A 27,759-nucleotide genomic window follows, 5' to 3' on the forward strand; every position below is an offset into this window, starting at 1 on the left:
TCATAACTGTAAAGTAAATTGAAAAGTCACAACAGAGCCAGCAGTTTAGCCGATTCTAATCCAATGATTCCTCCAAATATTGCTCTGTGTTACCCTGAGCACACATTCAACAATGAAAGGATAACAACAAACTCTGTCATGGATCTAAAGAGTGTTTAAACACACATCATTCAGTCTATAGGTAACATTTTCAAAAGCACCTAATTGATTTTAGGAGCCTAAATTCCATTTTCAAAAGTGACTTTAGGCACTCAGGAGCCTTACTTCCATTAACTGTCAATGAAACGTAAGCCGTTAAGTGCCTAACTCTGTTTTGAAAATGTGATTTAGGCTCAAGTCACTTCAGCATTTCTGGAAGTTTTAACCTATATCACCTAGAAAGACTTCAATCTATTTTAACCAGAGTGGGACGTTCAATAAAATGTATGTACAATTTTACAGGCAAATTACATAAAAAATAAGAAAATCCCATACAGAAAAAGGATTTATATTTCAGTTCCCTTCTTAGGTCTATATCAACTACAAATATTAATTAATCAAACATTATGAAACATTTTAAATTTCTTTTTTAAAAGTGTGTAAATTAAACTAGATGCAACCAAAAAAGCTTTAGTTGCGTTCACTTGACACAGAGCTCCCCCTGGAGTGTAAAATACTATATAAAATGATTGTAAAAGATTTAACTTCAGAAGGCAGGATAAAAGACAGGCAGCTTTCAATCACATGTTTTTGGTATTCCACTGGAGATTTGGCTATGATTCTTGGCATTTATTCCAATGGAGTAATTGTTTATATTATTTATTTTGTCTTCCTATAGATACATATAATCAATGCTTTAAAATTTGCATAACTTTGGTTTCTTGTTTTCACTGGTATATTAGGGCTTGGCTATACAGGGACACTCAGGAAAATTAATTCAAATGAATTCAAATGAGAATTTAACGTGGATTAGTTAAACTGTCCCTTGTGTGGACACACTCATTTAGAATTCTAGTGACCTTAATTCAGTTTAGCTTAATTTGCTTTGGAAGTGATTAAATATTGGGGGGGGGGGGAGTATATTCTGTTCAGATAAACCATGTCAGCTAAATCAAATAGCTGTCTCCTCAGTTTCTGATAAACAGAAATATTTTATGTAAAGGCAGTGAGTTAATTGGGGATTTTTATTCAAAATAATAACCAAGAGAAGACCCAGACACACAAAAGTCAAAATATATCTTAAAAAAGAACACATGGATGATAAACTTTAAAAAGTACATGTTGTACCCTCATTAAAGTCTTGAGAAGTTTGAATTACTGGCACACATATTCAACTAGTCTCATCTTTAAGAAAAAAAATATTGCTAGCAGCTTTAAAGATCTAATAGTTGTAACTACAGTATATGTTCTGGTTGATGTACTATATATGTTTGTTCAAAAACTTTTCTGTTTTTCCAGCTGCACTGAAAAGAAAATTCAGATTATCCAAGTTTCTCATTTCTCCTAGGCATAGGTGGTAGGTGTTGCATCTCACCTTTGCTTCTCAATTCAGCAATAATTCCTTTGACCTCTACTATAATTTTAAAGGTGTTTGCACAAAAGTCTGGATACATATTGACAGAGTACTTCCTCATGCTAAGACTGCTTTCTTCTTCAACTTAAAGTATCGCTCCCTTTCAACGGTATGAATAAAAAGTTTGTAGCTATACTGCCACTCAATCAATGGCAAGGACTCAGGGAAGCACTTCAATAATACAAGCCTGTTTCATCAGCGTGCTATTGAACCAACACACACTATCTTTCAGTCTAGGGGTATGTATACACTACCCGCCGGATCGGCGAGCAGCGGTCGATCCAGCGGGGGTCAATTTATCACGTCTAGTCTAGCGATAAATCGACCCCCGAGCACTCTCCTGTCGACTCCTGTACTCCACCGCCGCGAGAGGCATAGGCAGAGTCAACAGGGGAGCGGCAGCAGTAGATTTACCGCGGTGATTAGATCTAAGTACGTCGACTTCAGGTACGTTATTCACGTAGCTGAAGTTGCATAACTTAGATCAATCCTTCCTCCCACCCCAGTATAGACCAGGCCTAGCAGTGATAGCATTACAATCGGGGGAATCAGTCATCAGTGCCAACTAAATTACTGGGCAGCTATAAGTAGAAATGATTCAAGGAGGTTTTTAAACCTTTTTTGTTAAGTATGTGTACATTTGATGTTCATGAAAGCAAAAAGATTAATGACACCAGCTAGCATAAGCAGTTTCTGTGCAGCTTCCACACACAACCCAAGATGTGAGCCTAACCCCTCATCAGCACTGCCACAGTTGCTATTCCAGTCTAAAGCTCTTCTAGTATGAGACTATTAGTGATGCCAAACTGAATGGGGGATTTTCTGATGTGGACTAAGGTGAGCACAAACTTATTTTCACTTAGTAATCAAATGAAGGCTTAAACCCAGAACTCCAGAAACGGAAGGCCCAAACAAAGCACCATTTTTAAGTTGATTCACCACCCATATTTAATCACTTAGCAAACCAGTGGCGTTTATTTTTACAATATTATTTCTGGAAGAGGTAGTCTCTTCAAAAGAGACACTCTGGAGTAAAGGTTTCCAACTTGCATCAACATTACTTGATCACGCATCCTCAGACACATGGTTTTTAATCTAAAATGTTTCGCCATGTCCTTGTACTACTCTTCATACAACCAGTCCTCACACACCACGCTTCTCTGATCTCCCAAGAGATAAACTCAGGCTGTAACTAAGATGTTATATACTGTACAAGACACACTCTTTATTAAGCCTACACTCAAAATGACAATAGGCTAATCTTTGCTGACAGTGTTATTAATAGCTGAGGGGTAAAATATGAGTTCAGTATAAAGAATGTTATTTCTTAGTGGACTAATTAAGGATGCACCTGCTATTTTCTATGCCAAAAAATATGGGATTAATGTAAGAACATGAGAAAGTAATGGTTATTATTTAAAATAAGTCTTTCAGCCTGTTTAATACGGACTCACACTGGGAATTTCTTGACCGATATTGTTCTCCAAAAAACACATGTTGTTGAGCTTTATCTTCAATACAGCATGATTACTTCATATGCACCAGTTTTATTACTACAGTCCCATTTGTATTTCACTAAGTCGTCAGTATTTCCACTGTGAGCCCCATTTTAAGGGGGTGAAATTTAACATATAAAAATTAAAAGCGTGTCACTTTCAAATGCTTTTTTTCATATAAATTACTGCAAAATTTTTAAAACTGAAATTCTGCAGGCAATAATTTGTATTTATAATATGGGTAAATACCTTAGGTTTTTATGAGTTTTTTTAAAGCAGACTGTTTTATTAAGAAACAAAGACCATCCTTTACTGCACATACAAAACTATTTTGAATAACTATTAATAAAAACAAGCTTCAAAATTCATGACTTGGAGCTTCTTGAATCTGGGGGTTTGATTCAGTGCACCTCTAGTAATACCTGGATTTTTCAGATATGGAGCACAAACTGTGTTGCTAAGACTGAGAAAGACTATTGGGTAGGGGAAAATGGCTTATGTAAACAGCGAACAAACACCTAAATATGTGGTTATCCAATACTATGAACCTGATTCTTCAAGGTGCTAAATCCCTTTGCCTCTGAGGAGGCATTCAGCACCTTACAAGCATCCGGTCCGTAGTGCTGAGTCTCTAGATATAGTGACTTGAAATAATTTCCAGGTTAGTTTATGAAGCATCACAAGCTACAAGGAATGAGGCACAGTAACATCCCCCAGATAGGATTATCATGTGATATGTCTTGAAAGCCTGTGGTATGTCTTGACATAATTTTGGCCTTATCCACACTGTCACAACATAAATTACCATATCCAAAGCCAGTTGTGGCCAAACTATGTTTAACATGGTTTATTCTTGCCTCTGTGGATAGAAAAAAACATGTTACAATCATATTGGAAAACTGTGTTTTAGTCTAGTAATCTACAAGAGCTAAAACATGGCTCTTCAACATGGTTATAACATGGGTTTTGTATATACTGACAATTAATATAAATGTTATCATATGGGTGCTGTTCTGCAAAGGCATCTAAACGGGCAATGACAGACCCTTATATCTCTGCAGGTCCACAATGGTCAGTCCACGTGGATCCCTTTACAGGATTGGGACTATCCTTTGACAGAAACCATAGCATTTCACAAACCTGTTTAAACATGATTATTTTTGTAAAGTAGATAGGACTAGGTAATGTTTGTTGCCACTAGATAGGCTTATTTGTTCTGTGCCATTTTGGCCTCTCAAGAAATAGTACAAATTTTTAGGATCATTCAAGATTTCTCTGAACAACTTTTGCCATTCAAAAATCTGCTCTTTGCAAAATATAAGAGTAAACTGCAACTTTGGGCTTTTATCAGTAAAGAAAATGAATCTGCAAGACAGATCTATCGTTCTGCAGAACTTTTCTTATTAATCATTTAATTTCTGTGACATATGGTAAACTCGTTTCCATAGTATTCTCTGCAGCTGAGCAAAGCTTTCTCTAATCTTGCAGTGAAGGAGGGGCAGAGGGGGAATTGCTAATCCATTTCTCAAAGCATTCATAAACCTCAGAGAGATTTTTAATGGATGATTCTACCAAAGGTCCAAGGTAAATCGGATGCAAGACATTAATGGATTAGCTGTTTCACCTACATTTACATATACAGCAATCACATAAAAGGCCAACATCTGTCTCTGTACAAACCTATGCCAAACAAGCATGTCAAAGAGGGCAGATTGCAACAAATATTTTCATAGTATTAGAAACTTTGTCCCTGCAACAAATAACTGACACAGAGCTGTATGAAATTTTAACAAATAAACCATTTGGTCGTATTTCACTGATAAAAACGGGGTAGTTCCAAAAGATGAATTTTGCCATTCCAAAGGAGCAGAGGATTAAGGGGCTGGTTTTGGCAAGGTGCTGAGCAACAGCAGCCTCCCCTGTAGATAGATTCCCTTGCAGGAAAAAGCCCTAAACCCAGGAAAATGAAATCCATCTTGAAAGCCTGAGTAGTTGGGAAATCAGCCCAATTTCAGTAAAACATGAAATAATTGAAATTTAAATTGCAGAGGATCTCTCTTCCCAGAAAGTGCACAGTCTTTGCAATATGCAACATTTGAGTGCCACCTGACAAGAGTTTAGGAAACAGTTACTGAATACCTTTTTGCTGTTATAAGTATTTAACTGTATATGGATTACAATGTCACAAACTGGCTTTTCTGACAACACTGGGCACGTCAAAATTCTCATCTCAGAAACTAGTCAGACTTACATTAGACTTTTGCAAAGGCCATCTTCAGGAGAAAACAAACACATAAATGTGACATTAATCTTTCAAAATAAAATAAATATTTATTTATATTACTTATTTCAATTTCCGTTTTACAAAATAAAAAAAGTTTAGCACATCCTCTAGGGCCCTTGACAATATTTAGAAATACAATTGTTATAATTTACTGTTCTACCAATTGCACCTAACTCATCGTAACGAATTACAGCCAGGTAAAAATATAACAGCAAGAAAGCCCCTTACTCATCATCCTCCCTGCTCTCTGGAAGCTAGGGAAAATACAAAGAGTTTGCAGTACACTCTACTGGTCAACAGACTGAGGCTAGGTCTACACTACAGCGGGGGGTCGACCTAAGATACGCAACTTCAGCTACGTGAATAGCGTAGCTGAAGTGGCGTATTTTAGGTCGACTTACCTGGCTGTGAGGACGGCGGCAAGTCGACCGCTGCCGCGCCGCTGTCGACTCCGCTGCCGCCTCTTGCCGCGGTGGATTTCCGGAGTCGACGGCAGCGCGATCAGGGATCGATTTTATCGCGTCTTCACTAGACGCGATAAGTCGATCCCCGATAGACCAATTGCTACCCGCCGATCCGGCGGGTAGTGAAGACGTGCCCTCAGACAAAGGTAAATGAAGGAGGTGAAAATGAGTTCCAAAGTCAAGGCATATGTCTACATTGCAGCTGGGAGCAAGCCCCCCAGCCCAGGTAGAGACCTGTCTTAGCAGGGCTCTTGCTTGCATGCTAATAGCTGAGTGGGCATAGCAGCACCAACAGAAGCTGGTCTAGCCACTGGAGCTCAAGCTCACTCTACTTCCTGTGTCCGATATCAGGTGGCTATTCCAAGCCTCTGCTGGTGCCGCAACATCCACACAGCTATTTTTAGCATGAGCCCCCTAGCTCCAATAAAGGTATATACAAAGGGGCCCTGATTGAGAACACCATGTCTGCAGCTCCCATCTTTTATACTGAAGGAACTCCAAATTTAATATCTTTGCAGGCCACAAATGTGGCATGGAGGAGAGTGGTAGGCAGATCCTATGCCATTCAGGGCTTTCTATGTCAAAACCAGGACCTTAAACTCCACCCAGAAACCAAATGGCAGCCACTGCAGATCATGGAGCACTGGTGTAAAACGCTCACTGCTTAGAGCAAATGAGCTGCCAAATTCTACACCAGGTTTAGTTTCTGGATGTATTTAAGATGTAGCCCCACGTGCAACATACTGCACTAATCTAATCTCAAAGTGACAAAGGCACTTCTGACCGTCGCAAGGTCCAGTTGAACAGTCACAACCCTCCTAGGCATTGGTAAATGGAAAATGCACTCCTAGCCGTTCCTCCTACCAAATCATCTAGCAGCAGCCAGTGATCTGATCAGAATTCCACATTGTGAAAACAAACAATAAAACAGCAATCAGAAGGCCAAATGCCATCAGTGCCACATCTTCCAGTTGCTTCCCCCAGCTAACCAATATAAACCTCAGTCTTATCTGACTGAGCCTCCTTCTCAATGGCTTTTTCCAGCGAGGAAGAACACACGTGTCCAGAACATGGACTGTAAAACTGAAGTACACCCAACACATCTAGTATCTCAGAGAGTGACACTGGCTGAAACTTGAGAGCAGATGACTTGGCATTCGTCCTTTAAGATATTCCCTGACCCTGATGAAGCAGTCAGCTCGGGACTAACTCCACATGATTTTATCCACAAAGTATGAACAAATGTCCTCACAATGGGAGCCAATAAGACATGAACATATGTGTCAGAGAGAAGAATTTGACTGTAAACACCAGAACAGTGAAACTCAATTTCTTAACATACATAAATAAATAAATTGCCAAAAACATCAGCAACTGCACAAATAAAGTATTCCAAGTCCCATTGCTACAGGACCTGATTTTTCAAATGGCAATGCCATTACTATCCTCAGCCAGCCTATTTTGTAATGTGGGTGCTTCAAAATTTGGATCTCCTCTTTCCCCCCAATACAAACTACTTTTTGGACGCAGATTTTGCCACAGGAGACATATCAGAGGTTGGAAGAGTCAAGAAGCTCTCCATGAGAAATAGTCAAACCATTATTCATTTATTTCTGGTAGTGACAATAACCTATGTATATATTAAATATGTACAGTCTCTGCCCCAAACAAATAGCATGGGCCAACATTTTTAAAAGTGGCTAGTCATTCTGAGACCCTCAGTTTTTGGGTGCTCAGTGTAAGATACGTTAAAGGGACCTGTTTTTCAGAGGGTGGATGCTCATCATTTTCTGAAAAATCAGGCATTAAGATGTGATAAATTGAGTACCCAAATACTAATATATTCCCCTGTGGTGCATGAATATAAATACAAACTAACATATATGAAATAAATATAAGGAATGGTTCACTTATGAATTCAATAAAATAAGAGTTAGTGAGTAATTATCTTAATTAAAAGACTCTATGGTCTAAGGTTCAAATTACAGGCCTCTGTTTAAAAATTAGTGACATGATTAATCAGACCAATTATAAAAAAACCTATGATTTATTATGATCTTGGGGTTTGGTTTTGTTTTTTTTTTACTTACATGACACTTTTCACCTAAAACATGTGTCCTTCTAATTGTTTTCTATTTTCATCATTTTTGTGATTGCATAAAATATAGCAGCTAGCATTCACTTTGTATTTTAATACCATAAGTACTTACAACATATAACAGATTGTCTACAGAAGACACATTTCAAAGTGTTATATTCCACTGTCTTTGTTTTGCAGAGATTTTGGGTTGTGTAGAGGTTGTAGAAAACTGTGAAACTGTTGACAGAACTATCCTATAAACAATACATTTTTATAGGAATTTCCTGTTAAAAAACTGTTTAGAGTTTCCAAAATAACTAACGGTTTACTTTCAGAAGAATTCAGCATCAGTGGAATGGCATAATAAGTTACAGGAGGCAATGAACTGGTACATTTTGATGCTTCCCAGAGAATGCAGTTATTTCCCTAGTTCTCTATTTCAACTTTGAGATAGGACCAAAGTATTTAGTTATCATTTTGCAAATCTTTAAATTTAAAAACATTGAAATTAAGTGTTCTTATACTGCTAATGCAAAAGAGTCTGTTAAATCAAGGGCTGTGCTCTGGGGCATACCTATTGAGTTTTACAAATACACTTAATTTGCTCTTTCGCCTAGAAAAATGAACAGCAAGTTAAAGGAAACTGAAGTATTTTGGCTTGTTACTCGGTCCTATCTGATGCTTCCTATAGGATAGGTCACTTCAACATTTTTTCATAGTTCTTTAACGACTGAACTGTGACATGATCTCAAGAGCTTCTGATAGAATTTTAGCTCATTCCTCCACCCTGCTCATTTTGCTCAAATGGCCTTACAGTTTGATCACATACCTTCAGAGTTCAGTGTAATAAGAGTAACATTGTTCCCAATACTTTGGCTTCCTAACTGGCCACTGTTGGAAACTGAGTCACTGGCCTCAGACCCACTCTCTCCATCTTCATTGTGGCTGTCATCGTGCCCTGGCACCTTCACCACAATGGTGTTCTGTCTACGACCGGGAACAGCACTGAGAAAGAAAAGAAGAATTCACACTTTGGCAAAGCATGATTCTAGACTCGAAGAATGTAATATACTGTTACTAGTGCATTAAAAAATATTAACAACTCGATTTCTTACTGATTATATGACTTTTCTTGTAAAAGCTAGTCTGTCTAGATTAAGAGCTACCTAGCTAAAAAGACTGCAGTAGCAGAGTAACCGTAAAACTGTTTGCATTCAGCAGGTGTTTGACATCAAGTAATGAATTACATACTATATTTCTCCAAATTAAGTTAACATAAAACCCAAAAATGTTTTGATATTAACAAAAATTAATGCACGAGAAGCTACACAAGAATTTTGTTTCTTCTTCAGAAAGCATCAAAACATGACTCCCTGTAGGACATTAAAGAAAAATAAATCCATTTGCCTCTGGTTCAGATGAAGGACAATTTATAGAAAACTGAATTGACTAATTTCCTTCCATAGCTTTTAGCTATTCAGTTAAGCAAGCTTTAAATAAAATGTATATTCTATTAATTGTATGGCATGAATGAACTGAAGACATCTCAACTGACTCCATTAGCCTCCAAAAAGAGCTAGGAAAGTTTATAGAAAGAAACATGTTCTGTACAGACGTCAGAAATTTTAACAATAACCCCAGCTTTCTAAAATAAATTTCCATGTGTTAACGTTATACAAATTGCACAAAAAAGCTATACATACTATTCACAAATACATTAAACGCATTAGAAGATGAAAACCTTTTGTAAGTGTCAATATTTGTTTAAAAGTAAGTGCTCTTTGGCTTGCTTTATAGTTACTATCTAATGTTAATTACTCAGAAGGTAGTTTGCTGTTTAAGTCTATTTGAAAATTTTATCAATGAAATGTCTATACCCAACGTATAACCAATAAGTATAAAGAAACTTCTTTACATAACTGTTAAATTAGCATGGCTTGTTACTTCAAACAGTTTTCTATACTGAGCCTTTGTTTTCAAGTAACTAGGTCAAATCCAGCCTTGGCCAGAACAAAAGTTATTACTACGGATGGCCACTGAATGTCCTTTCGTTAATGAGTTGGTAGGTCTCAGTACAGTTCAAAGTGGACAAGAGTCGACATCGCAAAACTCATCACAAGGTTGAGGCACTGCGCTGTACCTGTTCTGTTGATAGATGACTTTGCTATGCAGGGCTGTCAATTTGGCCCTTTTCACTACTTTGTGAATATTTTTTCCTCAAGCTCAGTTGCCTAGGATGTTCTTATTTTGCACTTGTAATTGCAGTAGATTGGATTTCCTGTAAGAAATAATGAAGTGTAGGGGAAGGATTGCAATTGTTGCTACTAACTTGCTAAGGATATTTTCCAGAGAATCCGCTGTTCTGCTCAATGGCTCTTCCTGCCCAACCATCTTGGCTACTATTGAATTCTGCCGATCATTGTTTAGTATAACTGTAGTCTGTGGGACAACACTACAAGACAAAATCAGAGAGAAATAGAATGTAAAGAAGCAAACCTTTTTAAATAATACATTAACCCAGTCTTTGTATTTAAATGAACTCTTACACTAAAACTGAAAGGCTGTTTCTGGGTTTGTTTTTCCCCCACCCCCAACATCAGAGCTATTTACTATGTATCAAATGCTACCGCTTGTAATCCACATATTTGACATCCATACAGTTCCAAGGGACTGACTGCTTCACTGAAATTATTAACAGTCTGTGACCCCTTCCAGGGTGATAAAGAATTTATCAACTCAAGATAACCAGGAGGAAGTCTGTAAACAAAAAAGTTACTAAGAGCCCTCAAATTTCTGCTTTGGAGAATTACTACAAGGGTGAAGATTTTGTAAGGTAAACTGGCCATTGTATAATAAAAAGCAACATTTTAATGGAATATTTCCCCCAAAGGAAAAGGAGGGGAAAGGCATTCTGCTGTAAACTGAGCTGATGGGCTTAACCGAGAAGACATCTGATCTTCTAACAAATCTATTTTTTTTAGGACATGGGGACAGAACGGAGAAAAGGGAAAAGTCTCTAATTTTAGTTACTGATGGGACTAGACCATTGTTTGCGTGTATTTAATGTGCAAAAAAAAATCTGATAAGAATTCCATGATCCAAACAAAAAATGCATAGGGTAACATTTTGGGTTAATATAAAAATAAAGGTAAAGTAAATAAACTTATTTGGCATGTAGTTTATTATTTTAATTGGTTTCAGAGATTATCATCATCCTATTATTCTCATGCCATTACAAAAATCTTTCAAAAGTATGGGATAGTTTTGGTGTGAAAAACTAAATGTTTTCATTATACTCAATGATACGCTTAAAACACACACACATTTTCTCCTGCTGGGGTGGCAAGAGAAGACTAGCTAATTTCTCATCACTGTACACACTTTTTCTATTGTTTTTTTATTGGTCAACATCTGAAAAATATCACTGATATTTATTCATTTTTCTTAACTTTAGTCTGACATATATTAGAATCACACATAAGAAATAACATGAGCAATCTGATAGCAATATTCTATCTATTTCAGCTGTTACATACTGTATGTTTGTGTGTGTATATGTATGTCTCCATATGCATGTGATGTCATCCCTTTCATGACCTGCCTACAGAGACGATAAGCCACATACTACAAGAACTAACAGTAAATTAAGGGAGTTGTTCTTTATCTCTCATGATGGAAGTCTGTGTTTTATGAGCTAAAAGAACAGCATTCTAGCTCCGCTGCCAAGGGATGTGTGTGTAATCTATGTATAATTGTATCTGTTGCCCATAACAAATGGGATTCATTATAGATTGACAACCATCTGTTGGCTCTGAAGCCCTATGAACCTCACATACTCTGGAGGGGGTTTAATTGAACTGTGAACAAGTACAGAATGTACTGGGCCTTGTATGTGCCAACCCCAAACGTTTAAAATGAGTCAGGTCTCAAAAGATCACAAGACTGGCCTAAAATCATGAGATTGTTTTAAATAATGCATTTGAAATTCTTTTTATTTGCTTTCTGGGTTCTGAGTGTTTATGGTGCACTCAAGTCACATTTTCAAGCATTTCTCCATGACTATGTAATTAGAATTTTTATCTAACAAAAGCTCAGATTCTCATGTAATCTCGTGATTTCAGCAGCTGCAGTTTTAAGAAAGCACTGAATATCATGAGACTCTCAATAAAATCATGTAAGTTAGCAACACTGGAAGCTGCCCTGCTCTACCCACTCCTTCCCATTGCTTCCCGGCTCTATTCCCCTCCTCTTCCACCTTTTATATGTACTACAGGTTATATACTGAAGTTTTTAAGGACAGATTGAGACTCTTTTAAGACATTTTATTTTTCTTTTAGACATTGTTCTTTTTATCATCACTTCCTCCATTTTCAATAAATTTTGAATGCATGTTTAAAAGTGTCACTTACTAAGGCTTAATTTTTAATGGATACGCTGAATAATTAATTGCAGCTATAGAGATAAATGCAGTAAAATTAAGCTTCTATTTATGAAGTCCTCAGGCTTTCTTCCCCACACCCCAAAGTCTTAGAACTCGGAATTGATATAACATGGGAAAAACCTATTTTTTAAGAAAATAACAAAATGCTCTTAAAAATGAATTAAACGTGTGCCTGATGGAGTTTAGTTAACATAAGCAAACTTAAAAATGAATGGAGAGGAAACACCCTGATATAAGCCATTAACATTGGATTTAAGAGCCACATAGTGTGTTGGCTCCTCAGTACTGGGGTGAATTTTGCTTTGCCAGTACATTGCAATTTTTTGTTTACCCCATCTCTTCTGCAATAGCACCACAGCATGCTCATGGTTGCTTCATTCAGTATTTATGTATGAGGCCACATTCGTCCCCAGTAAAAGCCCATGAAATCAGTGGTCTTACACTAGGGATTAATTTGGCCAAATGGGTTAAATGGAATACAAGTAGTGAGGCGATAGCACGGTGATTCGGATTTTAAGCCACTATACTCCTTGAATGGCCACTAAACATGCTTTTGTTGAAAAAGTGCTGTATATCATGGTGCACACACAGACTTATACAGACACCATGTACAATTACCATGATTAAGTCCTTGTAAGCAAGCAACTGCCAAATTGTGTGTATTATGTTATCCTTTTGGAACTAAATAGCTACTCCGCTTCAACAATTGCTGGGGACAATAGTCTCTCTGGGGAGGAAACTGGGTCACAGCAAAACCAAAAACAAACAAAAAAAGCTAGAAAGAGGCTCTATCTGGAATCACTAAACCCAGGGTTACTAATCCAGACACAGATTTATTAACCCTTTGGCACTGGCTAATTTAACAGTGTGGGGAGGCTACATCTGGTTTCAGAATAACAGTACATAGTACCCCATCTAGTGACAGGAAATACTGGTGGTAGATACAGAACATGGAAACAGAAACTTTTCATCTACTAGTCCAAAGACACTTGTATTACTTATTGAATTTGACACTGGTCCTAAAGATGAAGGAGTTTACAAGTCTTAATGCATTCTACCATTCCTGAGGAGTGGAGCTGTCGAGGGCAATCCATGTCCGGAGGATGAGGCAAGTCCTTTAGGTAACCTGGTTCTTGTCCATTCAGAACCTCAAAAATAACTTGATCGAGATCTTAAATTTAGATCAGTATCCTATAGGGGAGCCAACAGAGTGGCTGATGTGCTCTTGGCAATACATGTTGCTGAGGTAGGCTGCTGTACTTTATACCAGATGAAGTTTATTCTGGGCTGATGTTTTCAAGCCCAAGCAATTACCTATTTGGGAGATAAAGGAGTTTATGATTTAGGCCACTTTACCAATCTGCAAGCATAATGACTTTTTTAAGAGACAACAGTTACACACCAATGCCTCAATCCTGTAACTTGCTCCACACCGGAGGCCCCCTTGCATGGAGTTCCACTGAAATCCATGGGACACTACACAGGCACAAGAGTGTGCCTTCATAGATCAGTTTGTGGAATAAAGCCCCTTTACAAACACTCCTCCATCCTCCAAGATGCCAGGGCTTTTTTATTAAAATAAACAAATCACAATACCACAGCATTCTGAACAGCTATCTACAGAACTATTGTCAAAGAGAATTCAATTCTGCACTTGCAAGAGAAAAAAATGCAAAATCTAGAAGAGAACAGGACCTTCAGATGAAGGTTTTCAGGGACAATATGAAGAAGTCTGCACAATACCTACAAAACTACCAACGAGCTCTACACCAGGTCAAAAGATTGAAAAACTTGGGTTTGTTTAGTCTGGAGAAGAGAAGACTGAGGAGGAACATGATAACAGTTTTTATGTACATAAAATGTTATTACAAGGAGGAGGGAGAAATATTGTTCTCTTTAAGCTCTGAGGATAGGACAAGGAGCAATGAGTGTAAATTGCAGCAAGGGCAGTTTAGGTTGGACATTAGGAAAAACTTCCTAACTGTAAGGGTAGTTAAGCACGGGAATAAATTGCCTAGGGAAGTTCTGGAATCTCCATCATCGGAGATTTTTAAGAGCAGGCTAGACAAACACCTGTCAGGGATGGTCTAGATAATACTTATTCCTGCCTTGGGTGCAGGGAACGGGACTAGAAGACCTCTTGAGGTCCCTTCCAGTCCTACAATTCTATGATTCTATGAAAATCCTGGGCACAGCTAGCCTTAGGAGATCTGAAAGAGGAAAATATTATAACATTTTATTATCATCTTTAGGTAGGCCTATTAAAATTGTTCCTCTTCCATATTTAAGAAGGAAGCAGAATAAACAGACTAAATATTCAGTGCAGAAACTAACAGAGCTTCTCAGAAGCTGCACATTCCTCAATGAAGACGAATAATAATGTGACGTTGACTCCTGTGTTAATATAGAAAGATCAACTAGCAACAGGAAGAATGAGACAACTCTTCCTATCAATGCTGCCAGTATATACACTTTTGGGGACAGATTAGGGAGCTGAGGGAGTATGGAAAGAAAATACTCATAGCTATTTTTTGAGCTCTGAATACAATAAAAATTTCTTTAAAAAAATCTACATTGTCTATAGGTAAATACATATTTATGGATTGAAAAAAAAAATTTACCAGGTCAACAATCCATGACACCTCTAAACAAAATATTATTTATATAAGTAATGAACATGAAATATAATGATTTTCAAGTAATATAATTATTTTCAAGTATTCATATTAAGTATTCATATTTTGGTCTCTGACTTTTTAAAAAACAACAAAAGAACCTTGTACACTTTGCAAAGGAAAGTTCCTGCCAAAGGTAATTTTTAAAACGGAAAATGTATGACTCATATACCTCAGTCTTAGCTGTTGTTTTTTCTTGGACAATCACCTTTCAATCATACAGAATGCAGACAATAAAAGAAGAGAACTTTTGCCACCGTTAAAACCAACATCTCCTCCCCTTCCCAGATTAGTTTTCTAATTAGGAGAGAAAAATAAAACAGTAGGAACCAACTGACATTTCATCTCCCATAATGTACAAGATCAAGAGTTTCTCCAGATGGATGGAAATGAGTTATGGAAAAACTGAGACAGGAACATTTCAGACAGGCAGTTTCTCTTTTTGCATCCTTAGACACACTTATATAGACAGATGAGATATTTATAGCAAAACTCCAACTGGTAAGGAAAGTAGGATGGGCGGAGGGGAACTTACATAGCCTCATGTTTTGACAGCCTCTTTGAGCCTACTCTGCATGTACAATCCCACATACGCATGCACAAATCAGAGAACTGCACCCACAAGCAGACAAATAAGTAATGTACAGGAAAACATTTTAAAAATTTAACTCTTTATCCACACCATTTTTCTTTCGCTGGTACCCGAGTGCATGTTTAAGAAGAATATCTGTTCTTACAGATCTTTTCACTTTTTCTGATCAGCAGATTACTGTTTTTTTTTTTATCTTGGTCAACACTGCTTTCATTCACAGGGTTCTTCTACTCTAGGCTGATCTTTCTAACAGGAATTGTACAAGCACTTGAGATTTCCCAACTACCAGTGAATGGGGAAATCCATGATTTGGGGATTTGCATTACTATGCAAACTTGCAAAGCAATGCACAAATCCAAATTTTTAAAAAAATCAGGTCCCTAAAGTCCCAGAGAGGAAAGATCATGCACATGAATGCATCATGCACCACAGTAAAGGAAAATAACAAGCTGATGTCTAGAGGATGAGGTGTCAAAAGCTCCATCCGGCAGACATTCAGTAACTGATGCTTGAAGCAGCCTTGTCATCTACATCTCTCATCCCCCGGCCACAGCTGACTGTCATCCAGAACTATAATTTTATTCATAAAATGTAACAAGGGTTCAGTCATTGAAAATTATCTTTGGGTCCCTAGCATCTGGAGTATCACAGAATGCCAGACTTTATAAAGATAGCATTTATGATTAGGTTCTTTACAGACAGGGGCCAATGTACACCAGCCATCATCCCAGAGTAACTTATGTATTTAACAGATTTATGAAGTTGTAGGCAATTGATAGTACAAAAAGGCAAAGCAAAAAACAGCATTTATTAAAACATAGTGTTAACATTTTAAGCATTCTGATATTTTCAGCTCAAATATGTAAGTCAGAACCAGAGATTTTCCAAATTACAAAAGACATTTATGCAGAGTTTATGTACAAAGGCTGGTGTTACAGTCAGCCTTAGCTACACACAGAGAGCCTTTGAACTGGTTGACAAGCACACAGAGATGATTTACTGGTTTCAAGACAAATTTCACAAACCAATGAGGAAAGCTGTTTAAACAAAGTCTGTTTTGGTTTATTGTTCTCTGAGGGGTGCCATTTAATACATTGGCATGGTCCACTGTAACCATTCATAAATGAAAATTTCAAAAAGTTTACCCACTAAGCAATAGTAAGATAATGGTACAAGGGACCCGAGGATCCTACCACCACAAAAAAAAAGGCTGCTTACTTAAGGGGGTTTACAATACCTGCGTGTCTATAAATATAACTGTCATACATTTTCTTTATTACTCCTGTTATTGTTAACACAACTGAAGTGCTCTGAAAATTAAATTTACAGCAATATATGGTCTCCAAAGAACCCTTTGGCCTCAGCTCTTGACTGGTGATATAGAGAAATAGAAAAAAACAGTAGCTCTGGACAGTGTTACAATTGACAGAGGCAGAGTTTAAGAAAACTGGGCTATTTTAAAACAATCAGAAATTGCATTAACTCCTTTAACTATTAAAATTCTACTGTTAGGCAGAGACAGGTGAACGTTGCAAAAATAGAACAATACATATTACTAACTTGTAACTTAAGGTGAACAAAACCTGATATATATAGATCTGGCTATATATAACATGAAAACATTAGAGTAACTAAATCTTTGACCCAAACATAAAAAGAAATGTATGGCTGTTAACCATCCCCTGAGCCTTAAATTTCTGAGTTATGGCCAGGTAATGCAGCCCATTGAAGATCATCTGCAACTAGAGATCAGAAAGGTTGATCTCATCCTCACTAGCTTTCCCACTAAGGAAGAGGTATACATAATTCTTCATAGGAAAGGAGTTGGCCAGACTTACCTGGATTACAGATCAAGTGTACAGAATGGTATACTGGCTCCTGGTACTGGAATAGGAGATATATGATAAGAAGAGTGGAGGACACTGCAGAACGAAGGTAGACTTCCAAAAATTACAGTCCATATGGAAACAAAAAATGCAAGAAAAGGAAGACAGGATAAGAGGGCAAATTTACAAAGGTATTCAGGTGCCTAAAGATACAGATAGCAGGTTACGCACTTTTATGAATCCCACTAGGCACCTATCTGCGAAATGCTTTTGTAAATCTGGCCAAGATCAAGGATAACTTTGGGAAGGAGGGATAGCTCAGTGGTTTGAGCATTGGCCTGCTAAACCCAGGGTTGTGAGCTCAATCCTTGAGGGGGCCATTTAGGGAACTGGAGTAAAAATCTGTCTGGGGATTGGTCCTGCTTTGAGCAGGGGGTTGGACAAGATGACCTCCTGAGGTCCCTTCCAACCCGGATAGTCTATGATTCTGGCAACTGGAGTGAAACAAAGAAAGTGAAGAGGAACTTCTTTGATATCCTTCCACACTGAGTGAGAGGAAAGAATGACTGACAAGAGAGACCAGCATAGAGGAGGAGGATTCTAGGTTCACAGAATGTTAGACTACCTTTGAGAAAGAAGATGTGTTTATATTCGCTAGTCTCCACCTAAAAATATTATTGTTTTTATTGTGGTAGCATAGAATCATAGAAATGTAGGGCTGGAAGGAACCTCAAGAGGTCATCTAGTCCAACCCCCTGCATTGAGAACCAAGTACACCTACACCATCTCTGGCAGGTGTTTGTCTAACCTGTTGTTAAAATCATCCAATGATAGGGATTCCACAACATTCCATGGAAGCCTATTCTAATGCTCAACTATCCTTATAGTTAGAAAGTTTTTCCTGATATCTAACCTAAATCTCCCTTGCTACATATTAAGCCCATTACTTCTTGTCCTACCTTCAGTGGACATGGAGAACATTGTTTGCAGAGTTGTTATATCCTGGGACCAAACACAGCTAAGAGAGAGACAAGGTTGATGAGGTAATACCTTTTTTTGGAACAACTTCTGTTGCTGAAAGAGACAAGCTTTCAAACTATACAAAGACCTAAAGAAAAGCTCTGTGTAGCTCAAAAGCTTGTCTCTTTCACCAACAGAAGTTGCTCCTATAAAAGATATTACCTCGCTCATGTTGTCTCTCCCATGGAGAACAATTGAGAACCATCTTCTTTGTAACAGCCCTTATCATATTTTAAGACTTTTCAGGTCCCTCCTCAGTCTACTTTTCTCAAGACAAAACATGCCCAGTTATTTTTTAACCTTTTCTCATTTTAGAATCTATAGCTATGAGCCCAACATATAACAAAAAGGCAGTTCCTGTGTCAAAGAGCTTCATATGCAAGGAGTACAATAAATAGCAAGAACTAATAGTGATCTGATGGGCATGCCACAAACCTATCAGCTGATTCACATAACCAAAATATCAACATAGATGCATATAATTTGCACAGGTAAAAAAGTGAAGACGCAAAACGGTGGCTACACATTTTAAATTTCAAAAGTATCTGCAGTGTCAGGCAGATTCAACTAAACAGAATGTGATAGTAAAATTATTCAGGTAAGGAGACAAGGAATGAAACCAAAGAGGCATCACAGAACATATAAGTTATCATCCATCAAGAGTGTAGAAGAGAGAAAATGAAAAATTCCTGCACCAATTCTCAAGGTATCTGAAACCACAGTTTACAATATTCATGGGAGACTTTAACTATCCAGATTTCTCCTGGGCAAAAAATGCAGCCACAGTTCTAAGTAATGCAGACTTTATTATCTAAAAAGGACATACTCCTATCAAGGGACAAATTATCCTGGGTACTAATACTCACATAAATTTGATTACATCTGTGCTTTTTTTTTGAAATTATCCACAGATTTCCAGTGCCTCAGTGAATGCTATTGCATTAACTGGACCATTTTTATTCCTGTCATGCCATTAATATCCTCAATTTGAGGGCTTTTTAGCCAACATCTCTGTTATCGTTAGAGGGAGCCATTGTATTCAAAAAACACCAAGGACAGAAGAAATAAGAAAAGTCAATAGTTGCACAACCTGAGCCCACTACATCCAGAGTTTAATTTTAAATATGTTCCTTCAAAACTGTTTAATGAGGCTTCTCTGGACTAAGGTAATGTGCAAAAGGCCCAATGAATACTGTACTTGCTTTAAACATTATGTGCACATTGGTATATATTTTTATATATTATATTTTTAGAAGAATATTTTTACTCCTAGATCAAAGATTTGTGTAAAGCTTCAATACTACTCAGTGACTGATTAGTATGATTACATGATAGGCATTTTTAAGGTTTTAAGGTTTGCTGCACAGCTCACCATGCAACTGATTTACCCAGGGAAAAACAATTTTATACAGTAGCCTTTGAAGGAAAGCGCTAGAAAAAGTGCAGCAATTGAAGACAGAGAGTGTGAGAATGAAGATGGAATAACAAACATGTGCGGTATTTGTTCTACACCTAAAAGACACCTTAAGCACATAAGCCACTGATATTAGCATTCTAGAAAGATACCTTATTTTTCATATTTAACCATGAAGGTATCCACGCTTAGCACCATGATAATGCATCATTTTATAAAATGGTTAATTATGCTGCCATTCCAGCACAGGAGCATGTGTGTGCATGCACACACACACACACACACACACACACACACCCCTATCTCTTAAGGTATGTGATGTTAAACAAACACAGATACTCAGTTTTAAAACAAAAATAATTTTTAAAAGAAGTTATGCGCAGTTTTTCCTGTCAGTTTCTCATACTTCACCCTTCAGTGTGGAACAAAGAGAGAGTGGGATAAAGATGTATGAAAACGCACAGTGCTACAGAAAGGAAAAAGTCTATTTGGAAAGTCTTTCAGATTCCAAATAAGCTGTGTTTTACATTTGGAAGTGTATCATTAAAATGGCATCAACTGCCAACTAAGGCATATGGCACTACACCAATCTCTTGTACAGACCTTGCTGAAGTTGGGCTGTCTCACCCTATTCATCTAAAGTTCAATCCACTTACCCCAAAGAAATTAAATGAAATCCACCAAAGACACCCTCATGGGCCATATTACTTCTTCCTTTTTTAAAAAAAACTGAACTTTTATATATTACTTTAATTAAATTACAAGATCAGACCATTAGTTTTCTGGCAGATATTTGTAATGGGTGACATTTGTTATAGACACCTTACTCTGGTGTGACTCATAATAATCTGCACATTTATTTACAACTTGGACATTATGCACCTAATGCCCTCCAAAGAGGGATGAAAGTTAATCCCCTTCAGTCATGATTTGGTAACATGATCTCTTCTGATTCACTCTTTTTATGGTACTTTAGTTGCAAGTACCCTGATTTATGGGGCAAATTTCAAGGAAGGTTGCTTTGAAAAATTGGTTCTCAACCTGATTCTGCATTTTCATAAAAATGTTTGGCAATACATTCTAAATTCTCAATGACGGAAGCTCAGATTAATATATAAGGATTTTCTGCCCCCTTCTGTTTATTATAAACTTAATACATTATAGCCCAATCAATATCCAGTGTATAACATATGCTCCCAAGATATGGTTGTATTGCTTTCAAACCTATATCACAATTTTTAAAGCTCTATTATAATATTATCTTGAATAGTCACTCTTCTTCACTTTACAAATACTCAAGGAAGCTATTTCTATTGATGATTTTACATAGCAGGATTGCAGCCACTATTCTAAATAATGTAATTTTTATCTCAGCAATATAAACTAACTAGACTGTACAATTTCCTCCTTCTATTTACTTGGACAGAGGGAGAAACAAATTAATAAATGAAGGGGATTGTCTTGAACCATTCTCCCAAGTCAGTCACATCTAACACCTGGCTAACATAAGCGTTTAACTCATGACTTGTTAACATTCACAGAATCCAATAATTGATGGGGGTACTAGGATTTACCCACAAATCCTCTAATCCAATCCTATGCTTTTGTTTTTTAATCCAAGGACTTTTATATCTCTACACTTCTATTGTATGTTCTCAGAAACCAGTCACCCTACCAAATCTTTATTAATGAAAGCCAGAGGAATTTATTCTTGTTTTTCATTCTCAGGCCACTTATAATCAAACTAGATTCATTTCTGAGAGGTCAAGGTCAATTTTTTGTGTGTTTGTGTTCAGCACTCTGTTGTTTCTTGGTGCACTATTATAAATATCTGTGTGTTCCATTATAAAACAGACCTATGTCCTTCTGTAAATTCCTTTATTTATCATTAAGATTATTTTCTCAGATTTCTTTTTCCTTTAAAAAATAATAAAATCAGTCTAAGTCTAAAGCTTGCAGAGATTTTAAGTAGGGTTTATGTTAAAAAGTTTCACTGAACAGTATTAAATTTGATAAAAGAATGTAAAGTAATATCTTTTTATTAAAGGTAGGTTTTTGTTTTATGCCTGATTAAAAGTCAAGCCCCAAATAAAAAATGTCAACTCCAATCTGTTCTTAGTTTTTATCTTTCAAATGCTTGAATCATCATTAATAAACTGCCACCTGAATCATTCAACAACCATTCACAATGTCTCATTAGAAACCATTTAACTAATAGCAATTGGCTTAGGAAATGTGAATCAACCCAGGTCAAATCTTGGTCAGATCAAAATGTTTTGACAGATGCATTCAGCAACATATTTGTATAAATTATTGTATTCCTCTCTTAAATGTAGACGAATTTTTGTTATTAAGTGGTTATTTTAATTGACCTTGTGAAACTCAACACTAAACATTTGCATTGGAAGTTATATGTTTTCCTGGACGTGTGATATCCTGACCCCAAATTACTGCATACTTGGCTCCTTAACATCTTAGTGCAACAATAGTGGAAAAGACAGTTACCTTTTCCGTAACTGGTGTTCTTCGAGATATGTTGCTCATGTGCATTCCATATTAGGTGTGTGCGCTTGCCACATGCACCGGTGCCGGAAGTTTTTCCCTTAGCAGTATCCATAGGGGACCGGCTCTGGCACTCTCTGGAGTGGTGCCCACATGACGCGGTATAAGGGGCGCCGCCAGCTCTCCCACCCTCAGTTCCTTCTTGCTGGAAACTCCAACAGTGGGGAAGGACGGCGGGTCAGGGAATGGACATGAGCAACGGATCTCGAAGAAGCCAAGGAAACCATGCAGAACTTCAGCTTCTTTAGATACTTGTTGAGGTCCCTCAGGTCCAGGATGGGCCGCAGACCGCCCTTGGTCTTTGGGATTAAGAAGTACTGGGAATAGAACCCCTTGTTCCTGTACTGGAGAGGAACTTCTTCCACTACACCCAATTGCAGCAACCCCTTTACCTCCTGCGTGAGGAGACTCTCGAGAGAAGGGTCCCTGAAGAGGGAGGGAGAAGTGGGGTGGAAAGGGTGGGTAGAAGTAAACTGTAGAGTATAACTCTCTGCCACAGTATTGAGGACCCAGCAGTCTGAAGTTATAGCTGTCCATGCAGGGAAGAAAAAAGAAAGGCGGTTGGATAACAGCGGGACAGACCAATCCGGGGTAAAGTCTGGTAGGTTGCTCTCAAGCGCACCTTCAAAACGCTCGCTTGCCCCCCTGCTTATTGCGGGTCGAGACCAACTGGGCAGAGGGAGGAGGTAGGTGGCTCAGCCGGCGCTTGTAGCTCCTACTCTTCTTATAGGGGGGCTCCTGGCAGGGTTGACTCCCTTGGCCCTGAGATTGCTGCGGTTTGAACCGCTTATGGGCTGGACTGGGAACGTACAGCCCCAGAGTTTTCAGGGTAGTGCGGGAGTCCTTAAGGCCATGCGGTTTACTGTCCGTCTGTTCTGCAAACAGGGTCTGGCCGTCGAAGGGGAGGTCCCGCATCAATTGCTGAGGCTCTGGTAACAGGCCCAAGAGGAGCAGCCAGGACGCCCTTCGCATGGAGATGGCTGAGGCCATGGTGCAAGCCGCGGAGTCTGCTGCGTCCGAGGTTGCTGGGAGGGCAGCTCTCACTGCAGCTGTGCCCTGTTCAAGGATCGCCCGGAATTCCTTCTTGGACCCTTCGGGCAGCGAGACCTCAAATTTGGCCATAGACTGCCACATATTGTAGTCATAGCGGCCAAGGAGGGCTTGGTGTCGGCCACTCTCAACTGAAGGCTGGAAGACGAATATATTTTTTGCTCAAACAGATCCAGTCTCTTCAAGTCTTTATTCTTGGGCGTAGCCCCGGGTTGACCCTGCCTCTCCCTCTGGTTAATGGCCTCAACTACGAGGGAGTTTGGGGCTGGATGGAGTATAGAGATACTCATGGCCTTTAGCAGGCACAAAATATTTGCGCTCAGCCCTTTTTGAGATGGGTAGTAGGGAGGAGGGGGGTTGCCATAGGGCATTAATTATTTTCGATACCCCCTCGTGTAGGAGTAAAGCCACTCTAGCAGGTGCCGTGGATCAAAGGATGTTGAACAGTAAGTCCGATGACTGCCTGGAGCGCCATGTCGCGAACAGGTCTATCTGGAAAATCCCCACCTTTGGAAGATGTTGATCGCGACATCCGGGAGGAGGGACCACTCGTGGCCATGAAAGGACCTGTTGAGGTGATTGGCCAGTTCGTTCTGCAAGCCCTGAAGGTACGATTCCTCCTAATGTATGGAGTGGGCAATGCAGAAGTTCCACAGCTTGAGGGCTTCCTGACACAGGAAAGAGGAGTGAGCACCACCGTGTCTGTTTATATAGAACATTGCTATGGTATTATCCGTCAATACCAATACACATATGCCCTGTAGATGAGTTTGAAACGTCTGGCAAGCGAGGTGAACCGCACGCAGCTCCCTGATGTTGATGTGCAGCGAAAGTTCTGCCTGGGACCAAAGACCTTGGGTCCTGAATCTTCCTAGGTGTGCCCCCCATCCCATCGCTGACACATCTGTGACTAGGGACAGCGATGGCTGAGGCCTGGAGAAGGGTATTCCTGCACATACTGCTTGCGGGTCAAGCCACCACCGGAGGACTCGAGGACTGGAGGAGTGAGTGTGACCAATTTGTCTAGGCAGTCTGTTTGGCCTGTATACCTGGGGTATGTCCAAACAATTTCAGGCAATTTCACACCATAGTAGTGGGGAATCTTCTGAGAAATCTCTATGATGGTGCCCATGGCGAGGAAGCGAGATTCCGGGAGGAATGCCCTTGCCTGACCGGAGTCTAGGAGAGCTCCTATGAACTCTATCCTCTGAGTGGGGGCTATGGTTGACTTTTCCACATTCAGAATGAGGCCAAGCCTGTGGAACGTCGTCCGCACAAGGCTCACATGGTCCTCCACTTGGGCCTGGGAGCGGCACTTGATTAGCCAGTCATCTAGATATGGGAATACTTGCATTTGCTGCTTCCGCAGGAAGGCAGCCACAACCGCCATGCACTTGGTGAACACCCGAGGGGCTGTCAAGAGACCGAAGGGGAGGACCGTGAACTGATAGTGGGTGATGCTGACCATGCTCCACACTGAAGTGCTGGGCTAGGGGTCGGACGCCTCCTGTGCCAGCTGCGGACGAAGGGCTGATTCCATGAGGAATAGTTTCAGCCTAAAGTCCCTCTCCTTCTTGGTCCTGGGTCAGAAACCTCTGCAGATCTTACACTTATCCGTTTGATGGGCTTCCCTCAAGCACTTTAGACAGGAGTCCTGTGGGTCTCCCTTTGGCATAGGCTTCAGACAGGACCCGCACGGTTTGAAACCCTGAGGCATGCCCCAGTCGGGGAAACATGGGGGGGGACCCCAGCTGAAACTTATCTAAACTAACTAGGACTGTTTGAACTAACACACTTAGTTTTTTAACTATTTACAGGTAATGAGAAAACGTCCAGTATGGAATTGCTTGCTGTTAGCAAGAGAGGAGCTGCTCCAATGACCGTCACTGGCGGCAAGAAGGAACTGAAGAGGCGGAGAGTCGTCACAGACCTATATACACCGCCATGAAGGAGCAACTCCAGGGGACTCCACAGCCAACCTGACAGGTACCACTAGGGGAAAAACTTTCCGACGACTCTGCATGTGGCGCGCACACACCTAGTTGGAATCAACATGAGCAATCACTCCAAGAAGTGCAATCTACACTAATGATAAAACACACAGCATTTCAGTATTTGTTCAACAATTCATAACACAAACACTAAGTCTGAATTTATGAAGACTTCATATAACTAAAATAAAGGAAATGGGAAAGGTTAAATTCAGAAGTACCTAGTATCCCGCTCTAATATTCTGAATCAGGATCTAACTGTAGTTTAGAAGAGTGCTTCTGTGCATCTTAAACTAGCACGAATGATAAAATATCAAAAACCAAACATAAGAATTGGTCTAAAATGTTTTCAGTGCAGAATTGTGCTGCATTTAAGTACAAAGAATGTACAAAGTACATCCACCTCGTCCGGAGCATGAATACACACACGTGACACACAGAGTGGCTTGGCCAGCAAGGTAGGTAATCAGTATAAATCAGTAACTCCATGATCCACCAAAGGAAGAATCAACATCAAACTTTTCAAACATGTCTCTGAAGTGTATGTGTGACAAATGAGGAGGTTTACTAACGAGGCCAGAACTTGTTCAGACTGAATCCAAAAGAAACTAAAACTCTACTATTCTGGATTACATGGATATGGGGAAAGATACGCAACTAGACTACACTCAGCACTCCAGTCTTTGATTTGTTAAACAGCTTCAAAAAGACTAAATTAAAATAGCCCCTCCTTACATTCCAACAGCAATGTCAAATATGCAATCATCTACCCAAAAATGACTGTGCTACTACTGCAGTGTCTTTGGATTTTCATCCATCCCTTTATTAGGAGCCACAGTATTTCCCCTGGCACAGAATATCACAGAAACAAATATGCACTAAACTCCTCCAAGGAACAGCTGCAATTCTAAGGACATAACCACTAACTTCCTTCTCTTCCAAAGTCATCTCAATAATGCTACTAACCTTCACCAGCCTAAATTGCAGGATTTGCTCTGTATTTTTTAATAGTCTAATATTTTTTAATATGAAAATTATTTTAAGGTGTACTTCATTATGAAAAATACAATTTATCTTTACAAGAATAAGCCATTCTCTATATAGTTTTGAAGGTTTTTTCTGTTTTATTTTTGTAACACATTCTGGAAACTTGGAGATCTATTTTTTCACACAGAAGTCCTTTTCCATTTTGCAAATAATGGTTTTATTCCCCCATTTTGCGAACAGACCTAAAATGAACATGGTGGATTTTGTTCAGCACAGATCATAGACCCAATCATCCAATCTTTTCCCATGCAATAACATCAGTGGGATGACTTGTGTGATTAAGAACTGTTCACATGAGGGTTGAACAATCATGCCCTTTCAGGAGCTGATTTTCATGCAAAAATCCAACTGATTTTAAAAGGAACTCTGTGTAGGCTGGAGCTACAGATTTGGGCCCATAGTAATTAACAAGTTAAAATAGCTTTGTTTGTACACCAGTTTTATTGACTGAGAACTGCAGAGGTCTGGGAGCTGCATTTGTTAGTTCACTGATGCTACAGGCGCCAATCCAGCAAAGCACATAAGCATGTGTGCAATGCTAGTTACTCGTGGTCAATAGAAAATATATTTTTTTCATCTTATATATAGTTTAATTACTTTTTTCTATTCTGGTTGTAATTCCATTTCTATAGACTGGATTTTGTTGTTGTTGTTGTTGATGATGTTTTGTTTTTTCTTAAAAGACTTTCTATGCAGCAGTTTACCTTACATTCTTTTATCTTATTCCTGAATTACAACTGTGCTCTAATTCTGTTTTCTTGCTTCAATGCTTTGCAAATCCATTTAAATTAATCTTTCTCTTAACTTTTAATGTTCCATATCACTGGAATACAAAACAACTTGAAAACAAAAAGAAACATTTGTCCAGAAATATAGTTCTTGAACTCCTTGAACTGGGAAAATCCAAAGCCAAAAGGCATTCCAATTGGCACACTGGAGATGCATACTAGAAGAATAAATCCTATGAATCAAAACCTAACCCACTCTGTTGACAGATTTTACTTGACTAGAGGACAAACAACACCTCATATAAAAACAAATAAAAACAAGTTTGCATATCCCACCTAGTGGTGGAACTGTGTCATGCCCCTTTTGTTTTCTATTTAGCAATCTTAGTCAAAAGCTACAAATACTGCTTTTTGAAAAAAAATGTAAGTTGACAGACGCTACCTACATGGTATGCTGGAAGAGAGTCTATGCAGAGTAATTCCATTTTTAAAAGGTTACACCATCCCCCTTCCCTTGCCAACATGAGCAAAACTTCC

At 38.8% G+C, this 27,759-nt stretch overlaps 1 protein-coding gene across 3 annotated transcripts in view; it reads right to left on the reverse strand.

Annotated features, from left to right (window-relative positions):
- Nucleotides 1-27,759, reverse strand: part of BANP (BTG3 associated nuclear protein) — a 261,210-nt gene that overhangs the window by 189,061 nt on the left and 44,390 nt on the right. For 2 of the 3 annotated variants that reach the window (XM_065416358.1, XM_065416359.1), the window contains exons 5-6: nt 10,206-10,328; nt 8,706-8,881 (exon numbers count right to left, since the gene is read on the reverse strand). In XM_065416358.1, coding sequence (XP_065272430.1) covers nt 8,706-8,881; nt 10,206-10,328 — 299 coding nt within the window. Of the gene's footprint in view, nt 1-8,705; nt 8,882-10,205; nt 10,329-13,375; nt 13,585-27,759 lie in introns of those variants that run through there. The other variant, XM_065416361.1, reaches the window with a different exon arrangement.

This window comes from Emys orbicularis, chromosome 14, assembly GCF_028017835.1.
Source record: "Emys orbicularis isolate rEmyOrb1 chromosome 14, rEmyOrb1.hap1, whole genome shotgun sequence".
Classification (NCBI taxonomy): Eukaryota; Metazoa; Chordata; order Testudines; family Emydidae; genus Emys; species Emys orbicularis.